Below are 21,501 nucleotides of genomic sequence, written 5' to 3' on the forward strand. Positions count from 1 at the left end.
CAGTGCCAAACAAGGCTCTAGCCACATGCTGTCCAGTGGCACAGTCAAGGCTCAAACTTAGACTGTGGTGGCCGCATCAAGCCTTAGTTCACTGCAACACCCGGCAGGCCTTCCACTCAAATTGTCTAATTGACGCAGGCAGGGAGCAAAGTACAAGTACTATGTAAAGTGATAATACTCCATTCTGCCAAAAGAAAATTGCATGGAAAAGTACCATAAGGCAAACACTGAAAACTAGAGTACTACGGAAGCATTCTCATCCATAAAACACTCCAAATCCTCGATTTCCTCTGCAATGGGAATCAGATTTATTTGGAGTTATGAAAAAATCCTCTCCAATCTGCACCCATCAAAACAGATGCTCATCAGAGTTGAGGAGTTGAAAGAGCAAAGAGGATTTAGTGACAAGATTGGTGCCAAGAAAAATAGAGCACAAAAAAAGTGCCTTTCATGGAAAATGAACAAAATCCAGGACCTTAAGAGAGAGTGCTGTTTGCCCTTCCAGCCATTCATATAAAATCCAGTCTATTATGCTATTTGGTTTTCTTAGTGTGTTGTGCAAAATAGTCTACCGTACCTGTATTGTTGTCTCATTACCTTTGTTTAAAATGTTTCAATGTTTATTTCAACCTTCCCTCCCAATTAGCCGATCATGTCCTTGCCTCATTGCAACGACACAACAGCAGGTGCTGGCAAGTGAAAGACCAAAGCACGTCTCCTCCAGAGCTCCTCTCCAACCAAGCGCTTCTGCATCACACTGCGGTAACTACGTACTTGGAGAAGAGCACATTCTCTGGCACAAAACAACAATTTAGCTTGGAGACGCCCAAGCCAGTGCGGCAGACGGCACTAAGACCATGTGTACCACCTTTCAGTTGGATCCCAAGATAATGTCTATTTGCCTCAACCAGGGTCTGCCTACCTGGCGGCAACAGCAAAGCCTCAACGGAACTTTTATGATTTGTGGATGTTATTCCAAAGCATTGATACAAACCCTGAGGTGTTGGTTTGAAACATTTTGAATTCACTTTGGCAGGAAGCCAACTTTAATTATGTGGTCATTATAGAAACAGCTCTATTAAAATCCCCTGAAGACTGAATCGTAAGAAAACAACAATGTTTTGTTTTTCCATAAAAAGAGAGCCAAAGACAACTACAACTAAACCTCTGACACCTCACTCAAACCCTGTGACCACAGTGGAGACAAACCTAGGTCTTTAGTAATACAATGCAGGCACTTAGGTGCAAAGAGCAGATCGTAATGTTCCATAAATAGCATGTCAAACCAACAGCATATGGCCAAGGTAATCAAGGTGAATGATTTGACAAAAGACACCTCCCACAGAGGTCAAGTCTCAGCGGTCTCATCTCAGTCTGGTTCTAATTGTCCTGTCCCAGAAGCCGTCAGTCCTATCCGATTACAGAGATAGCAGCATAGCAGACTTACAGGGCTCTTTCACTTATATTCCCGCAGACAATGAAAACATGCCACAAGAGGTCTGGCGTGTTCCGAACAGGGAACACAGGATTAACATACCCCATCAGATGGGAAACACATTTTTACTTCATTCTGGGGATTTTGTTCAATTATTTGAGAAAATAAATTCCTGCCATCAGGCTAGCTTCTCTCGGATTCAGTCCGAAAAAGCCTCGCTGGTTTAAATTTAAAGGGTGAAGCGCATAACTCTGCAGGGGATGATGTACCACGCTAGTCCTTAAACCATAAGACACTGCAACAGAGACCTACACAATCGTATGAACTGAGAAATCACACCTATGTTGCTCATCAGTCCAGTGTGTATGGTCAAACTCCCATCTCTATCAGATCTCCCTCTGAGCCAATAGTAAGTGCACAAAGCATAAAAAAAGGTCTGGGAACAGTTCCGGGAAAGGAATAAAACCATGACTAATCATATGAGTATATCATAATGGTAATAATGTATTAATATCTTTGTTGGCACCACAATGTTACTGGTTTTAGAGTTCTCAGCAGAATAAAAAAATGTAGCTCGGTCCGACCCATGCCATAGTAACTAAAGCCCTAGCCCAGGCCAAGGCCAACAACAAAGGAATAAAGACATCCCGAACCACAAAAAAATAAAAAAAGTTTCCTAGTCCATAATGCTGTTTTGCTAACAAGTCTGAAAGTTCAGCTAAAGAAGTGAGAAGACAGGAAACCTTGCCTTGTAAAAGTGAAGAGGGGAAAACAAACTTCAGTATAAATCAACAACTGTTGTGGATTTGGGGATAATAAAACATCCGTATATCTTCTGAAATCTGACAAATGCTGCTGCCTCTGTTGCCTGTGTTTGATTCTGTGTGCGCCAACTCCAACAAGAGACTCACGCAAACAACGACATGAACAGAACTGTCGGAAAAAGTAAATCACCAAATTCGATATGATTTTCTTTTTTATACAATTTGCCATGTTGCAATAAGGACTGCAATAAGTTTTAGTAAGAACATTCTCTCTGATTTCAGATAATTTATTAAGCGTTGCTTTTCGCTGTTTCAAATGGTCCTAAAGCCTGTAATTTGCTTCTATTGAGAGGGTAATCGATCATTTTTGCAATTAAGAAACAGATGCTGAAATTCAAGCATCTGGTTTAATTAGTTGGTAGTGACACTACAGTAGCATTTATCAGTATAAGTAAAGGTAGGATTCATTCACCGCTAATATATAAACAACAAGGAAGCCACGTTTAGCTAAAAATGAAGCAAGCTCATGCAGAAAAAACAAACGATTTTGGTAACATTCCTTTCTGTCAGAACCAAGTTAGAAACTAGTTAATAACTATCATTAAAAGCAACTCCAGCAGGAGGAGACCGAGAGACAGCACACCAGTCACAAACACAGACAATTAGTTTATTTTTGTTTTCGTTAAATTTTTCTTGTTTACAGTTCAGTAAGCCCGATCACTGCCAGGTCGAATACATCCTTTCGAACACAGGTAGAGCCCGGCCCGAGCCCACGTCCGGTTCAGACTGATATCGAGTACCGTAACGAGTGGCCTTCTCTCTTTTAAACCAGTGGCACGTGAGGACTAAATAAATAAGGGAGGACTCAAGTCTGTTGTTGGAGGAGAGGGTCAAGTCAGAGTACACGTCGGCAGGGCCGCGGCCTGACAGGGGAGTTAGACTACATAACGCCTTGTTTTCTAACCTTTCAGCCCAAGCATAGACCAGGCCAAAGATCCAGTTGCAGACATTTCATTTTTTACCAGCAGTAACTCATACATACTTACGTGTGAATGTGGTGGTTTATACCTTGCTCACATGCTGCAGCATTAAACACAACATGGAAAATCACAGCGGTTCAGCATCCTGGCACAACAAGGGATGTTTGTTGTAATTGGTCTGACTCATCCAATACAAAGTGTTATGATAGACTAAAAGGTAAGTTCCACAACATGCTTGGAAGTTGAGTCTGAGCATTAGTGGAGACTGAATCATCACCATGTGACATGTTACCATGTTACCACTCAATAAATAAAGATTTAAATTCCAATGAATGGACATGAACAGATTATAGTATACTTAAGGCCAGTTCACATGAACAACAGTCTTTAGGAATACATTATGAATCGAAAAAATTTCAATAAACACACTTTTTTTGCATTTGTGCGTGAAAGTATTACACCAAAAAAACTTGGCGGTAGTCACATTACAAGCAAACTTATTTAATTGAAAAATATATAAATAAACAGCAAGTGTGCAATTGTAAGGAAGTAATATCGTACAACTTTGCATCTAGCTAAGGTGTTTTGTGCACCTTTGAGCAGCATTTCTAAAACTTGACCGTATCAAAAACACTAGCATGATCTAGCAAACATCAGCTAAGCATGATGTTAACTAGATCATGCTAGTGATCTAGCTAACATAGCTGAATGTTAGCTAGGTCAAGCATGCTAGTGATCACTAACATAGCGGAATAAGCACAATAAGTTGTACTTTAGATGGCTTCTCAGGAGAATGTCAGCCAGACATTTAATTACAGACATTAACAACCATGGTCATAGTGATGCAGCGCCACTCAAGAGGGCTGCCTCTGTTGGTTGGTGCAATTTTTTTTGGTAATAGAGAAAGGTTGTTGTTACCTGCACACTGTCAAAAAAGTAGTAAATCCAAAACTGAAACTTGAATGCACAATAATCCATAGTAACTGGAATATTGAACCATTTTCTCCTCTTTGGGCTCTACATTCCATAACCTTAACATTAACCCTCACCCCAAAATATTCTAAACACAAGCATCGCTAGCAGTTGCTTATTCATAGATGGTTGGTTAATAGTATGACCATTTTAGATTTCATTTTAGACTATCCACACAGCCTGAACAAATATTTGTTTTATTTTTTTATATTTTTTATTCCTAAAAAAGATGGAACTGCATTCATGCCAGTGCTAAAAGGCATAGGATGGTCTCATATGGATAGGTCTACTCTCCGATCACAGCAAACCCATTCAGTATGTCAAGTATTCACTTAATCTCAGTTCATCCAGAACGTCTAGGGTTCTGGGACACATCATTCAATTTACATCCATTACTATTAGTTAAAAAAAAAAATAAAGCAAAGCAAGAAAACATGACAACAACACATTTTGGAAAAAAAAGAAAAATCACAAAGAAACCAAACAACTTTCCAAGAATCAACAAACGGCCTTCACTGGCTCCTGGGAATGAAGTCCAGACAGCGAGAGGGATGCTGGAAGTGATGAAGAAGTGAACGGACATAACCCTGTTCTGCTTATTAAGAGACATTACATGCTGCCAGCTTATGCAGTAGGCAATATCTTCTATCCTGGGTTTCTCTCAAAAGGCACTTATGAAATAGATTCCAAGGCCAGAACCTAAAGGGCATGTTCCTGGTCATGAAAAATCCACCAAAAGGCCAAACGTACATTGATGTTTAAAATGGTGCAACTACGGGTGAGCTGTCAGTTATTTTAGATCATAATGAATCTGCATACAGTGGTATAGGGGAGTACAACAGGCCCTCTCACCTGCAGGTTGACCTCTGCCTCATAGAAGGTAAGGCAGGAGCAGTAGTGTCTGTCGGAGTCAATGTCCGTCAACACCACTGTGAAGAAGGTGGGAGGTCTCCTCTCTCGGGACAGTCTCCATCCTCCTGGCTGGCAGAACTAAAAACAAAGTACAACACACCAGTATACGTTAGCACCTGTACTGCAGCTCTGAACAGGAAAACACACACGCCCCGCAACGACCAAACTGACACAGGTTCCCTTACAAACAGGCAGAGTGCAGGACACCTTGTGGCCTTTTTACAGTGGTTACTGGAAGTGGGGGCCAAGTGCGTTGAGAGCAGGAGCCTCTACTCCAGCCCCTGGGTCCCCAGCGGATCTGCTGCTGGTAACTCTTCAGCGAGAGTGGGGTTCTCTGACGACATTGTGGAGAGTAGCACAGGATGTCCTGTTCAAGTGCATTAGTAAAACTACTGTACCATATCACAGTGTGGGGAATCACTGATTCACTTTTCCTCACGGCTCAGAGGCGCCCAGTCCAGTCACTGGTTGGCACAACTGTATGATACCAGCTTTATTCTAAGCACATCAGCGTCAATCATAAGGAAAGGAACAGACATTAAGTGCTGACTTTTACTGGGAAAGAAGAGTTGGAACAACACTTGAAAGATAAGGATAAGATCAAAATAACAGTAGCTGTTTCTAGATAGTACAAAATGTAATAGATAGCCAAAGAATGTAGCCTAATAGTAGATTTTTAGGCCAACTCAAGCAGAAAATGATTCAAGCAGAAAATCCCATGTTATCGTTAAAAAATAAACAAGATAATCGTGACTAATTGACAAACACCCCAATGTCATGGACAAAAATGCAAAACAATCTTCCCTGGCATAAAATGTATCATTAGGGTTGTTGTCCTAGCTAGTAACTAGTCCTAATGTTACTCTCATAGCTAAAAACAAAAACAAAAAAACAATTGATCATCTGACGATGAAAGAGAGAAACAAGACAATATGTGAAGACTGTAAAAGAGGTGTGCAAAGAGACATAATGAGATAGGCGAGTGAACGTGAGGGTAGTGCAGGAAGCAGAACGGGACTGACAGACGCAAGCAGACCGAGGGGAGTTGGGAGATGTTTGGAGTGCTCCTCAGGCTTTTCACAAGGAAAACAGGGTCATGATGGGACAAGAGAGGAACAGGTGGGAAGAGATAACAGAGAGATTGAGGTTTATGGAAAAAAGGTGAAAACAACAAGACAGGGGAAGAGACAGGCCATAAGAGGGAGAGATAAGACAAATGAAGGAGAGAGGAAGAACGGGACCAAAAGAAGAGAGGAGCGGTGCTTGATTGGCTTGGCGCTTGAACCAGGGTACATCCATCCCCAGACACAATAGGCAGCAGGAAATCTGGAAAAACTGTATTGTGTGTGTGTGTGTGTGTGGGGGGGGGGGGGGGTCCAAACTGGGCAAGGGCACAGAAAGCAGGACAATAGCAGATAGCTGTGGACACATCCACAAATGTTCAAAGTATGTCGTTAATCACTCTCGGAAAAGGAGATAAACCCCTTTCAGACCACATACCTAGGGAGATGAACAGAGATACGACAAGTGGGGTCTGGAAGCCAATGTGTGTCTGTGTGAGAGCATGTGTGTATGCAAGGCAAGAGGAACGGGGTCTTGTTTGTCTTTAATGATATCCATGGCCATCTTTTGGAAAGCTGTTAACTTCACACTAGCCCGGAGGTCTGAAGAGATGCACTTAAGATTCTGGACAGGGTTCAAAGACACTTCGCTGGGTCCATAGTTTATTCCTCCCTCCGCACCACGTGCCCAGTGTCTTCAGACAGCAGAAAAACAGACAAACTGCTAAACCCACTGGAGACATCCTATCCTTTCTAACATGCCTGTCTGACTGGCTGAAAGGCAGTCATTTGTTTTGAAGAATTTTCTCTATGTAAATATTCACTTTAGACTCAACAGCACGTCTAAAACAACAGGACAAAATGGGGGGAAAAATGGAGGGAAATAATTGACTGAGCAAGAGAGTGAGGGAAACTGACAGGATTCTTACACCTGAGATCCAAATCTCAGCCAAATCTCAGCCCCAGTCATAGAGGTGGAATGAGGGGACAGGAAACTTTTAAGAACAGAGTAAGACTAATTAGTGGAGGAGAATTATTAAGTCAAAGATCCAGTAGCTTTCTGTGGAACAGAAACGAAAGCAAAAAAGAAATGAAAACGTACGGGACTCCTGTCAATAATTCTATAGTAAGAAGCAAGGCATCCAATCATGCTAGGAATGTGTGCAGTTTCTCCTGCTGTGCAAGGACCTGTGTACCAGACAGACAGACACAGACACAGACACAGACAGACACAGACAGACACAGACAGACACAGACAGACAGACAGACAGACAGACAGACACACAGACAGACAGACAGACAGACAGACAGACAGACACACAGACAGACAGACAGACACAGACAGACAGACAGACAGACACACAGACACAGACAGACAGACAGACAGACAGACAGACAGACACAGACAGACAGACAGACAGACAGACACAGACAGACACACAGACAGACAGACAGACACAGACAGACAGACAGACAGACAGACAGACACAGACAGACAGACAGACAGACACAGACACACAGACAGACACAGACAGACAGACAGACAGACACACAGACACAGACAGACAGACAGACAGACAGACAGACAGACACAGACAGACAGACAGACAGACAGACACAGACAGACACACAGACAGACAGACAGACACAGACAGACAGACAGACAGACAGACAGACACAGACAGACAGACAGACAGACACAGACACACAGACAGACACAGACAGACAGACAGACAGACAGAGAGACACAGACAGACAGAGAGACACAGACAGACAGAGAGACACAGACAGACAGACAGAGACACAGACACACAGACAGACAGACAGAGAGACAGACACAGACAGACAGACAGACAGACAGACAGACAGACACACAGACAGACAGACACACAGACAGACAGACACACAGACAGACACACAGACACACAGACACACAGACACACAGACAGACACACAGACACACAGACAGACACACAGACACACAGACACACAGACAGACAGACAGACACACCGATAGAATCAGGCATGCAGGCAGGGAGACACATACACCGACAAACACAGAGACACACAGTGACTGCAGAGTAGTGATTCTAGGCACCGCTCCAAGGAGCCCCTACCGGCTGCCAGCTGTGACGGACAGATACATGCACGCACGCACGCACAAAGTTTAGGGAAAGAGCAAGAAAAATATGTTTGCATGAGTACAACAGGTGCACAGCTTGTACAGAAGCACCCTCTACAAGAACAAAAGTACACCAACGAAACATACAACACAACCAAACAGACCCAGCTGACACACATCGGGCACAGACAGACACACACACGCGCTGAGTCACAGTGGCAGGACGGCCTCTGCCCGGTCTCAAATTAGACCACAGTCAAGTGACAGTGGAGCTCCCAGCCACATGGGGCGTTCTGATGTCAATGTCTAACCTACTCTGGGACCTTTGTCCTTTTACACATTGTTGCCCTGCCACTGATCGAGCCCTGCGCATCATGTGGCACATTGAGTCCCGGCTCCCCAACCCTACGCGCCCTCCACCCTTTAAAACAGCGACACCAGATCTGCTTTGTGACCTGCTAAGAATCGTCACTGAAAAGCATGGGGATTAACGCCACAAAATGAAGAGCTTGAAGCCCGGCGTGTGGTCAGGGCTGCATCCTGATACTGTGAAAGCCCGGCGCATGGTCAGGGCTGCATCCTGATACTGTGAAAGCCCGGCGCGTGGTCAGGGCTGCATCCTGATACTGTGAAAGCCCGGCGCATGGTCAGGGCCGCATCCTGATACCGTGAAAGCCCGGCACGTGGTCAGGGCCGCATCCTGATACTGTGAAAGCCCGGAAGCATGGTCAGGGCTGTATCCTGATACTGTGAAAGCCCGGCGCGTGGTCAGGGCCGCATCCTGATACCGTGAAAGCCCGGCGCGTGGTCAGGGTCGCATCCTGATACTGTGAAAGCCCGGAGCATGGTCAGGGCTGTATCCTGATACTGTGAAAGCCCGGAGCATGGTCAGGGCTGTATCCTGATACTGTGAAAGCCCGGAGCATGGTCAGGGCTGTATCCTGATACCATGAATGCCCGGCGCATGGTCAGGGCTGTATCCTGATACTGTGAATGCCCGGCGCATGGTCAGGGCTGTATCCTGATACTGTGAAAGCCTGGCGTGTGGTCAGGGCTGTATCCTGATAATGTGAAAGCCTGGCGTGTGGTCAGGGCTGTATCCTGATAATGTGAAAGCCTGGCGTGTGGTCAGGGCTGTATCCTGATAATGTGAAAGTGGATTGTATGCCGTTGTAATAACTACACAGGGGACAAAACATGCAGGCAGGCATCGGAGCTGAATGTCAAGGCCAGCAGACAGGAGGACAAACACAGGGGAGACCAGCCTTTACAAGAACATATTTCTAGAAAGAAATCTGATGAAACATTTACTTGTGTTGCTACAAGCAGAAAGATATAGTTGTTTTAGGCATCGTATGCACATAAGTCTTTCTATAAAGCCCAGTCTCTCCAACACAACTTATCTGGAAAAAATAAATAATCATAGTAAATAGTTAAGTTGATTATCCCATAAATTACATTCTATAACAAAAAAAAAAAGCATTGTTGAGTTGTTCATTGGAAATAAAATGTAGATGTCTCCTCTCTTCTGAGTGTGAATAAACATGATGCAAGAATGAACTGGCCAAAAAGAAAAGGATGTCTAGAAGTGTGACTAGTTGATGGTGTGACCAGTGTCCCCAAACAGGAATGAAGGGCAATCATGGGGTGAAATTGTACCTGGTGATTCTGACTGGAACCAATACACAAGGGCAATTAGTGCAGTACAAAGGTCTACCTTTATACTGAATGAAAGCTTTTTTAAAGTTGCCTTGTTGACCAAACATATCGGTTCTATTAGCCAGCAAGTGCCTGGCTAAGTGGGCTGATCCCATCTGAAGGTGTTGAGCAGATGCTATCAGAACATACACATTTCACAGGGTCCCCTAAAGTAATGGTGGATACAGCATGAATGCAAAACGATTTCCAAACAAAGTGCATCCAGACGATGCCAGTGAAGTGTTGACAGTCTGAAAGCAGTGATTGGCCAGACATTGCGGTCAGGACAAAAACATGGCAACAGATGTGTTTAGCTGTGTACTCTCCTCTCCTCTCGCTCTCGCTCTCTCTTCCCGTTCCAACTTAAACCGCCACTTTATCTTTTCCCACCTCACTTCGAGGGCCTGTTTCTCAGGAAGACAAGACAATGACTCGGAGGAAAGTGGTGTCTGAGGGGGTCAGGGAGTTGACTGGCGAGGGCCATGGGTGAGAAGGCCACTATCGGATGGCAGCCCGGCCTCGCTAGAGCTCTGCTGCTTCATCAGGTCTGGAGGACGGACAGGACAGTGGAAACAGCTGAACTCCCAAAATCAGCCAGGCCTTGGCCACACAGAGCAGCCACATTGTACCGCAGGAGGTCTTGACCCGAGCCCAGACAGCGCTCTATTCACAGGAGGCCAGGAGGAAGCCCATCAAACAGGAGGTGCTCACACACAACATTTCCTGAAAACATCTTCAGGGTCGGCGCGATACAAACAAGAAAATGAAACAAAGCCACACCGCAGGGTCCAGTGCGAAGCGGCGGGGTGAGAGGAGGTCTCCCTGAGACAAACTGTAGACAGACGTGTCTGACTGAAGGGCTATATCCCTCAGCGGGTGACTGGCTGCCCAAAACGCTCACATCCATCCTTACTTCTTCTGTCACCACAGTTCTGCAGCTCCCTGTCTCATCTGTTATGCAACCAGTCCGACACACATGGTTCATTTTAGAGATGGGTATTTTTAGCTGGTCATAAAGGACCGCAATAATTCAGCAGAAAGCTCAGGCCAAGAAGATGGGGGAGGGAGTAATAGGATAGGCTGCAAATCGTACAACGTGGAGAATTTCAAGGTCCATAACTCATGAAGTGGGAGATAGAAATAGGCTCAAATTATAATTTGTTGTGCTAGCATAATGTGTCAATATCTTAAGCCATAAATAGTTCAGCAAGTAGAAAACAGACAGATCTGCAGAGTTCCGAATACAAAGACTCCTGGGAAAATGTCTTCACTTGGGGCAGAATACTTGGACTTTATTTTAAAACTCAACATAAATTAAAAACATACGTCTGGTTCACCACACGCAACTTATTTAAATCAGAGATTCATCAAAACACAAACAGAAAAATAAGTCTTTGGAGAATTATACATTCCTTCTCTTAAATCAATCAGTTTCATTACAGCTCAGTCCCTCTCTCTGACCATTACAGCCTCTTCACCTTCGCAAACACTGCCTTAAGCATATGTTATTCACTACAATAAATGGTGTGCCAACCTATCAAGGCCAAGTGTTAGTGACCAGATAATGGAGTGTGTGAAGTGGGCTAAACAAACCTGCAAAAACAAAAGGGACGTTGCGTCACACTGTGATGTCTCTAAACATATTTTCCAGGCAAAAGCCATTCTAACATTTAAAAAGGGGATGTGGTGTTTGTTTTGATAATTGGTTTTGTTTTATAAGCAGGGAGGGATGCTCTTCAGCTCTGAAATCCCCATATACAGTCCAAGGAAACTCCATGGAAATTCCACAGATTCCCCTAGCAAACACACACATCCTTGAGGGGACCAAATTGATATTATATATATATATATATATATATATATTATAATATATATTATATACACACACACACTCTAACCAGTATACAGAACTTTAACGTAACCCCTAAGGCCTAAGACAATCCTGAATTCTCGATTTTGGGTCCTACTAATGTCCACAGACTACACAAATGTAACCAAAAAATCCTGAGAAGAACACAGAATGATTTCGAAATATTGATAACTGAAGATGCCTGTACAGGGGAACTACACAGTTTAAAGGGAAGGCAATATAGGACAGTACATAAAACAGCTACAGGTTTCTCAAACATTAAGTTCCAGAATGTATTTCCCAAGTTCCCAGAAGACTTGTTAGCTTGTACTGTCCAGTTGTGCGGATAATGGGACACAAATGGATGTCACAGCACAGAGCTCACATTTTTGTTGTTCTAAAAATAATACTGGTAAATGGTGCAACCACATTAGCTAGAAACCCAATAAGAATATTTTTGGGGAAAAAATGTTTTTGCCAATCAAAAACATACTGTCCGATATTAACTATTTGGCTCACTAGCCAAGGGGACCGATGAAAAAAATCCACCAACCATGTATATGTTTTACCAGCCAAAATAATAAATTGCCTTTTTGTGTCACACAGAACAACTTATCACCACAGCCTGAGCATCATACTGTAGCCAGCCTCTTAAAACTCCTTTGTCTCCAAACCTCAATTTCTAACAAAACTTTTTTTTTTTTGTGATTCGGCCCCCATCTTAAGAATATTTTAAAACAATTAACAATTATATTATTATTGAAATTCTAAAAAAGATATAACAATGGCCCTGCAAACATTGCATACACGTTCGGCATTTTAGATGTAGCAATAATAATATAGAAATGTTGTGACAACAACATTTCCTGAGAATAGTCCATCAACAAAATGACATGTCACATTGTTTTGGATGTTTTATAGATATCCATGTCCTTTCACATTTGAAATTATTCAGGATCAAACCACTTCCCCTATTTTTCCTACAGGTTGGCTAAAAGAATGGGTAAAGAAGTTACTAATAGGAAAACTACAAGTACAAGACTTGTATTGTAATGCGAAAATATTGAATGAAAACCTTATAAAGCCCCTATATCTATTAAAGGCTTTATAATTACCTACACTCATTAAGAATGTATACTGTATGTGCTCATGGGTCAGGATTGTATTCCTATAATCTTTAAATCAAACCTTGTAACCCCTGTAACTCCAGCGGTTCAGTGGGTCTCACTACTCACTAGGCCACGGCCTTCCAACTCCTGCCGGCTCTCCCCCAGCCTGCTCCTCCTCCAGCACCTCTACCCTAACTTTAGACAACTATTACAAAAGACTGTACACTGTCATTGCTGCAATGACACAAGGTCAGTCTGCCACTAAGCCATGGCCGAGCAGCCCGGCTCTCACTTGGTGCCAAGCCCCAGACTTTAGGACTTAGGGTGGGGTTTGCGGATTGATGCGTTACGTGGTGTGAAAACGCAGCATGTCCTATTCGAATAGCGATGTGTATCGTTTGCTTTAGGCTTCTCATAATGGTGGTCATCCGATCTAACAAACAGATCGCTGATAAAATGAAGAAAATGAAGCAACTGTACAGGGAAGCAAAGACTCAAAACGGAAAGAGTTGGAACAACCTAAGGTGATACGATGCCATTGACTCAGTCGGAAAATGGAGCACTGAGACAGAGGTAGCCTGCAGAACGTACAGTGGGGAGAACAAGTAATTGATACACGGCTGATTTTGCAGGTTTTCCCACTTACAAAGCATATAGAAGTCTGTAATGAGTGTAAAAAATCACATTGTATGATTGAAGTAATTAGCATTTTATTGCATGACATAAGTATTTGATACATCAGAAAAGCAAAACTTAATATTTGGTACAGAAACATTTGCTCGCATTTACAGAGATCATACATTTCCTGTAGTTCTTGACCAGGTTTGCAAACACTGCAGCAGGAATTTTGGCCCACTCCTCCATACAGACCTTACAGGGCTGTTGCTGGGCAATACGGACTTTCAGCTCCCTCCAAAGATTTTCTATTGGGTTCATATCTGGAGACTGGCTAGGCCACTCCAGGACCTTGAGATGCTTCTTTCGGAGCCACTCCTTAGTTGCCCTGGCTCTGTGTTTCAGGTTGTTGTCATGCTGGAAGACCCAGCCACGACCCATCTTCAATGCACTTACTGAGAGAAGGAGGTTGTTGGCCAAGATCTCGCAATACATGGCCCAATCCATCCTCCCCTCAATATGGTGCAGTTTTGGGCTGATACCTCACCTTATGTTCATTGATGCCCCACAAGGTGAGATCTTGCATGGAGCCTGAGGCCGAGGGAGATTGACCATCATCTTGAACTTCTTCCATTTTCTAATAATTGCGCCAACAGTTGTTGCCTTCTCACCATGCTGCTTGCCAATTGTCCTGTATCCCATCCCAGCCTTGTGCAGGTCTACAATTTTATCCCTGATGTCCTTACACAGCTCTCTGGACTTGGCCATTGTGGAGAGGTTGGAGTCTGTTTGATTGAGTGTGTGGACAGGTGTCTTTTATACAGGTAACAAATTCAAACAGGTGCAGTTAATACAGGTAATGAGTGGAGAACTGGAGGGCTTCTTAAAGAAGCTAATTAAGCAGAAGCTAATTAAGGACCCTGATTGTAATGTTATTGCAATATTGTATTACTTATTTTAAAGTGTTGGAACGTTATCATTGTTATTAAAAACTATAAATTAGGTTCTGTGAATGTTCCAGATTTTCTATATTTTTATATAAATAAAACAAAAAGGTTGATTTTTTTTTTTTTACAGTTTACAGGAGTATTTGTTTCAAAACGGTTTCATAGACCATCAAGAGAACATCATAGATGTAATATACCATTTTATAAAAATAAAAAAAATTCCTTGCAGACTAAATAAAAATATAAATGCAAAATGCATTAAAATCTATGATTTTAAGGTGTTAGAGTTTATGTAAGGAAATCAGTCAATTCAATTAATTAAGCACTAATTGATGGATTTCACATGACTGGTAATGCAAATATTAATGTATGAAAATGTCTGGAATCATGGATTTCAGGTCATGAATCATAGGACCAAGATTTTACATGTTGCTTATATTATGTTCAGTGAAATGTAGCAAATCGGATACCCTAAAATAAGTTCTGACAGTGTGTAGAAATGATTCAGTGGTGCAAATCCACAGATTCATCAGCTGTCCAAGTGGCTGGTCTCACAATCCCGGAGGTAAAGAAACTGGATGTGGAGGTCTGGGGCAAGCATGGTTACTTGGGACTGCGGTTGTGAGTTACTGTTCAATTCTATCAAATTACAGTGGAGGCAGATTATGGCAAAGCAATTAATATGAAATTATTTGGCAACACCTCCAGTGGACATTCCTTCAATCTGCAAGCATTCTCAAAATCGGGCAGGATGAAAGATTGTGTTGGCAAAGACATAACTAAACAGGGAAGTTATATTGGGGGGGGAAATCTCAGAAAAATAAGGTGCTCTTCTGGGATTTTCAGATCATGAAACAACACTCATTGTGACTGTGTTAATATTTTTGTTCATTGTAGCCTATATGAGTGCTTTCTGAAAGCAGTTAAATATGAGTAACTGAAAAGCCTTATTTGAGACAAGCCACCTATTCTAAATTACACACTCAATAATATAGACCTCAATGATAAAGAACATGGCCTAATATGAAAAATATAGTTTTCATGTTTTAATATGTAGACTGACTGTCATGTGGAATAGCCCTTATATAGTCAGTTACTGGTGAGAGTAGTGCGGGTTCTAGAATTTATAATAACACACTGTTGTTAAGCAAAGCAAAAACACAACAACAACAACAACAACAACAACAACAACAACAACAAAACATCAGTCTATTTGAGGAGTACAGTTTGTTTGATGATAGAACAGCACAGGGTAAACAGCTTTGTCCTGGACAGTAGAAAAACACAATGTGCTTCTATGTCAGACTTTGCAGCTGCAGCCTGGGAGCCCTTTGATAATGGCCCTAGGACAGGTGCTTCCTGCCAGGGCACAGCTCACTCCCTATCGCTCTAGCTGAGTCACCCTCTTCTGCCTGTTGTTATCCATAGGCTTTTGTTTTTCACCTGAGAAAACAGAGAAGCTTCCGAAACTTCACGAGTGGCTCACAGAGTCATATACCTCATAAGGATCATTACCGATTTCTACTGTTGCAGTACCATCCCCAGACCAGGAAGAAGAAAGCCAATCTGAATGTTATGCTATAGCCCTAACGTGTTTTTCCAGTCACATTTCCCACACTAACACAATGGCAGTGCATTACAAGGGTCGCAGGACATTAGTTTTTTAGCTGACCACCACACCAGGGCAATGGATCTATTGTGCTGCCCTACATCCAACAAAGAATGAGGGCTGAGGGAATTCAATGACTCTGTATAAGGCCAGAGACAGTGTCTCACAGACATGGTGCTGTGTCATATTAATGAGAGGTGAATGTTTCAGAACTTGCTTAAATCATGGGGTCACTGAGTCTTCAAGTATAAAATTAGACGCCACATCCATGCCAACTTCCCATTTAAATAAGAAGCCATAGAAGGCCACAACACAGTTCCTTAAGACTGAAATGTACTTACATAAGTAGAATGTTTATTTGTAGCAATTTTTATGGGCATATATCAGCAATTAAGGTAAAGTGCTTTAAAGGGATTTTTTTTTTAAGTGCATTTGACACCTACCTTCGTGAAAAAAAGAAGAGTGACTATGAAGAATAAAAAAGGAATCATTACAGAATTAAAGGTTTTTATAGCAGTCATTGCTCCCTTTTATCAAGGGTAAAAGGGAGAAACTTACATAGCTGCCCAAAAATGTAATTTGCATTTACCTTTATGGGTTTTGTACAGAGCCTTTGGAAAGGGTATCGAAACCACTGCTTTCTACTTCAAAATTATTGTGCTAAAGGGCTGTCAGATATTCAGTCATTCCAATTAATCAAATAATCCTTGATCTTCCAGAATCTGGCAGTTTATCTGAACATAGCCCAAAATCAAAGGATGTGTTAGCCTTTTCTGTTATTTGTTTCATTCATGTTTTTAATTGCTTCAAAACATTGTTGAAAAATAATCAAAAATGTTCATGACCTTGTTGTATAAAAAAAAAAAAAAGATATCCATAGCTTATCACGTGTACAGTACATCTGCAGTAGTCTGATGTTTTACTCCACGACCACCAACTTTGTCAAAACGTTACAGAAACCCCAGGCGAATGCACACTTTTCAATCGTGAAGATCTGCATACAAATACATTTTCCTGTGCAAAGTAACTTGTGATTTTTAGGGCCACCACCGATGGAATTTCTAAATGCTAATGAAATAAATAAACTGTGATCATACACCTGCACTCTTAGCTTAAAGTCAATTTGGTCAGCATCCAATGTTCACCAATGGATGCAATATTCTGAGATGCAAAGCAAACAGAATCACAAGGCCTACCTGTATGGACGGAGTGTTACGTGTCCCAGTAGCTTCTTTTGTTTCATAATATTATTTTTCGTGTTGAACGTGTGGCGGCTGTAGGTGTTTCTTTTTTTTCTTACTCCGCCTGTTGACTTATGTTCCGCGGGGTAATCAACCGTGATCTGCCGCAGCTGTTGCGCCGAGTCGTTGACCGTGTCATGCGGGACTTACGGAGGATTTAAGGAGTGGTTGAGATGGTGGAGAGGAGGAGAGAAAATGGGAGAGCGCGAAATTGTTTTTGTATGGTATGAAGAACCGAGTTATAATTGTAGTTTAAGTGTTTGGTTTATTTTGGAATTTGTGTTAACCACCTGTCCCTCCGTAGGGGAGGAGGGGAAGGTGTATAGTCAGAGCTGCCCGCCGGTATACTTGTCCGTAGGTAACTGTATGTCTAAACACACTAGGAAGTACCGAACGAACCAACCACTGTATGTTTTGTAAAGGGCGCCTTATTAGAGTGCCAGTTAGGGAACCTTTTGTTAGTCAGGAAGATTACATCTTTTGCTTAGTTCTTTGTTTTGGTTACGGTCGGACCCCTTTTCCCCTTTTTTTCCCCATGCGGGTCGGTTGGAGACAGGTTGGTGGTTTTTTGTTTATAGGCTATGTTTCTGTTATCATTTATTATTTGCTCATTGTCATCGGGAACGAATAAAATCCCCTGACACGTACTCGTGAACTGTGTTGGTTCGGTATCTTCTGCACTTACGACCTCACAGCTTCACCAAAAGTGCTTCGGCACCTGGGGCGCCACCTCTAGGTATCACAAGCCGTAACATGGGGGCTCGTCCAGGATCTGAACCCGGGACCTCTCGCACCCCAAGCGAAAATCATACCCCTGTAGGAAGCGTGGAAATCCTACAGGGGTAGGGTTAGTGGATCCAGTAAGGAAGAAGGACCAAGTGAATGAATCTCCTGACCCCTGCTACGCTCCTTTTGTGTCTGTTGGTTGGGTGTCGTTGCCTAACGACCCCGGCATGAAATGTACAGTTGACATCTTACGTGACACGGGGGCTGCACAGTCGCTGATTTTAGCCAGTGTTTTACCGTGGGTGGAGGAAATTGCCGAAGATGTCGTTGTGTTCCCAGCCTGTGTGGTAACCCGTGCAGAAAGAAAGAGGTTGGGTGACGTGATTAACCTGGCTGACTCAATAATTGAAAAACACAGTGAGCCGACAATGAAGAAAGTACCTGTTGTAAATGATAAGGAAAAAAGGAAGACATCGGACTTGAGCGAAGTACTGTCTGAGATGACGACTAAGAAGGTGCGAAAAGCACAGGAAGTGGATGATAGTCTTGCTAGGAGTTTTGAAGAGGTAGTGTCGAGTAAAGAAGCTGCAGGTAAGAAGAAATGTTTTTTCATGGAAAAAGGTATATTAATGCGTAAATGGTCCGCGTATGCTCCGGATGCAGCCTGGGCGGTTGTGACACAGATTGTGTTACCTGTTAAGTTTCGTCCTAAAGTGTTGTCGATCGCCCACGATCCTGAATGGGCTGGACATTTGGGCGTGAATAAAACCTACCATAGGGTGTTGCAGTACTTCTTTTGGCCTGGGTTGAAAAAGGATGTAGTGGACTACTGTAATACCTGTCATGTATGTCAGGTTGTTGGGAAACCGAATCAGACAATACCCCGTGCTCCTCTTCAGCCGATTCCGGTGATGGGGGAACCTTTTGAACGAGTGGTTATAGATTGTGTGGGTCCTCTACCCCGAACGCGTGCTGGTAACCAATACCTTTTAACAATTATGTGCTGTGCGTCTCGGTATCCCGAGGGCGTGCCTCTACGGAACATCACTGCCAGAACCGTTACGAAATCCTTAATAAAGTTTTTTACGACATTCGGGCTTCCAAAGGAGATACAGACGGACCAGGGCAGTAATTTTATGTCCAAGCTCCTAGCACAGGTTTTACAGTCTTTTTCTATTCGACACCGGGTATCTAGTCCATACCACCCGGAGAGTCAAGGTGCGTTAGAGCGATGGCATCAAACGCTTAAGTCAATGCTCAAAAAGTATTGTTTTAGTGAGGAGAATGACTGGGATGAAGGTGTACCTTACGTGTTATTTGCTATTAGAGAGGTAGTGCAGGAGTCACTGGGCTATAGTCCGGCCGAGTTGGTGTTCGGTCGCACACCTCGAGGTCCATTAGCACTTGTACAGGAAAATGTTCTGTGCGCGGAATTCCCTAAAACGTTACCCCGTACGGTTAGTGTTTATGTTGGACAAATGCGTACTCGTATGCAGGAAGCGTGGAGGTTATCCCAGAAAAGTCTGTCCAGAGCACAGAAAAGGATGAAGCAACAGTATGATACAAAGTCTGAAAGCCGTCAGTTCCAGAAGGGAGATCTCGTTCTTGTTCTGTTGCCCGTGCAGGGTTCATCATTGTCTGCCCGTTATTCTGGTCCATACGTAATCAAGGAAAAGGTCAGTAATACAGATTACATTGTGAAAACACCCGAGCGTAGACGTTCGTCTCGTCTGTGTCATGTTAACATGCTGAAAAAGTACCACGAGCGAACCAATGTTTCTATGAAGTCCGATCTAACTGAAGATACATCGACAACAGTACTACCAGTCTCCATGGTTGTCTCTGTAGGAAACGATGATCATCACCCTGACACAGATGATGGGTTGGCGTTTCGGGTTAACCACCTAAACGGAGAAAGGTTATGCAATTCAGTATTGTTAACAAGATTACAGACACTGATGCCACACCTTAATGATAAAAAACAGGAGGATGTCACCACCCTAATTAGGACGTTTCCTACTGTTTTTCAGGACGTACCGGGGCGAACAACCGTTTTGGAGCATGACATTGATATTGGTAGCAGTAATCCTATCCGCCAGCATCCTTATCGCGTGAACGCCACGAAACGGGAACTCCTACGAAAGGAAACGGAGTATTTAACTGAGCACGGTATGGCAAAACCTAGTTGTAGCCCGTGGAGTTCCCCGTGCATATTGGTACCAAAACCAGATGGCACCGTTCGGTTGTGCACAGACTACCGAAAGATTAATACGGTTACGGTCCCTGACGCTTATCCTATGCCACGTATGGATGATTGTGTTGACACTATTGGTGCTGCAAAATACGTGAGCAAGTTAGACATGCTGAAAGGTTACTGGCAAGTACCCTTGACAGATCGTGCTGCTACCGTTTCGGCGTTTGTTACACCAGATGAATTCTTGGAGTATACTGTTATGGCTTTTGGAATGCGAAATGCGCCGGCTACATTTCAGAGACTTATTAATAAGGTGCTGGTTGGTGTCAGAAATTGCACGGCATATTTAGACGATTTGGTCGTTTATTCACCTACTTGGGTTGAACATATGGCCACTTTAAAGGTGGTGTTCGAGAGGTTGCAGGCCGCGTCTCTCACATTGAACTTGGCCAAATGTGAATTTGGTAAAGCGACCGTTACTTACTTGGGTAAAGAAGTTGGACGAGGACAGGTGCGTCCCATACAGAAGAAGGTAGAGGCTATCACTGAGTACCCTGTGCCTCTTACTCGTCGTCAGTTACGGCGGTTTTTGGGGATGGTAGGATATTATAGATCCTTTTGTCGAAATCTTTCGGCAGTGTTGGCACCCCTCACCGCGTTGGTGAGCCCCAAGGTGACTTTCACATGGAGTCCTGAGTGCCAACAAGCGTTCGAGTCCGCGAAGCTTTTGTTATGTTCTGCTCCGGTGCTTGCGGCTCCCGATTTTAGTAAACCTTTTAAAATGGAAACAGACGCAAGTCTTATGGGTGCCGGTGCGGTCCTTTTACAAGAGGATGAGGCGGGAATTGACCGCCCAGTGTGTTATTTTTCTCGGAAGTTCACCGCGTGCCAGGCACGGTACTCCACCATAGAGCAGGAGACTCTTGCTTTGTTATTGGCACTTCAGTTCTTTGAGGTCTATGTCGGTTCCAGTACGCTGCCAGTTTCTGTATATACGGACCACAACCCGTTAGTTTTTCTTCACAGGATGTACAACAAAAATCGCCGACTCATGAGGTGGGCATTGTTGGTGCAGAGCTACAACATCCAGATCTGTCGCGTCAAAGGAAGTGACAATGTGGTAGCTGATGCCCTATCCCGATCATGGGAGGAGCTTTGAGAATCTGAGGTCCACGTTATACTTTGTTTCATTTATGAAAAACAGACACTTGTTGTGTTGTTTTCTTTTGGGGGGGGGGCGTGTTACGTGTCCCAGTAGCTTCTTTTG

General features: G+C 43.2%; 1 protein-coding gene across 4 annotated transcripts in view; it reads right to left on the minus strand.

The window, feature by feature from the left end:
* The window catches only part of sbf2 (SET binding factor 2), a 141,785-nt gene that overhangs the window by 76,739 nt on the left and 43,545 nt on the right, over window positions 1–21,501 (minus strand). For all 4 annotated transcript variants that reach the window (XM_013138397.3, XM_020054565.2, XM_013138396.3 and 1 more), the window contains exon 3: window positions 5,004–5,141. In XM_013138397.3, the coding sequence (XP_012993851.1) occupies window positions 5,004–5,141 (138 nt within the window). The remainder of the gene's footprint in view (window positions 1–5,003; window positions 5,142–21,501) is intronic.

The sequence above is a fragment of the Esox lucius genome, chromosome 2 (genome assembly GCF_011004845.1).
Source record: "Esox lucius isolate fEsoLuc1 chromosome 2, fEsoLuc1.pri, whole genome shotgun sequence".
In the NCBI taxonomy this organism is placed as follows: domain Eukaryota; kingdom Metazoa; phylum Chordata; class Actinopteri; order Esociformes; family Esocidae; genus Esox; species Esox lucius.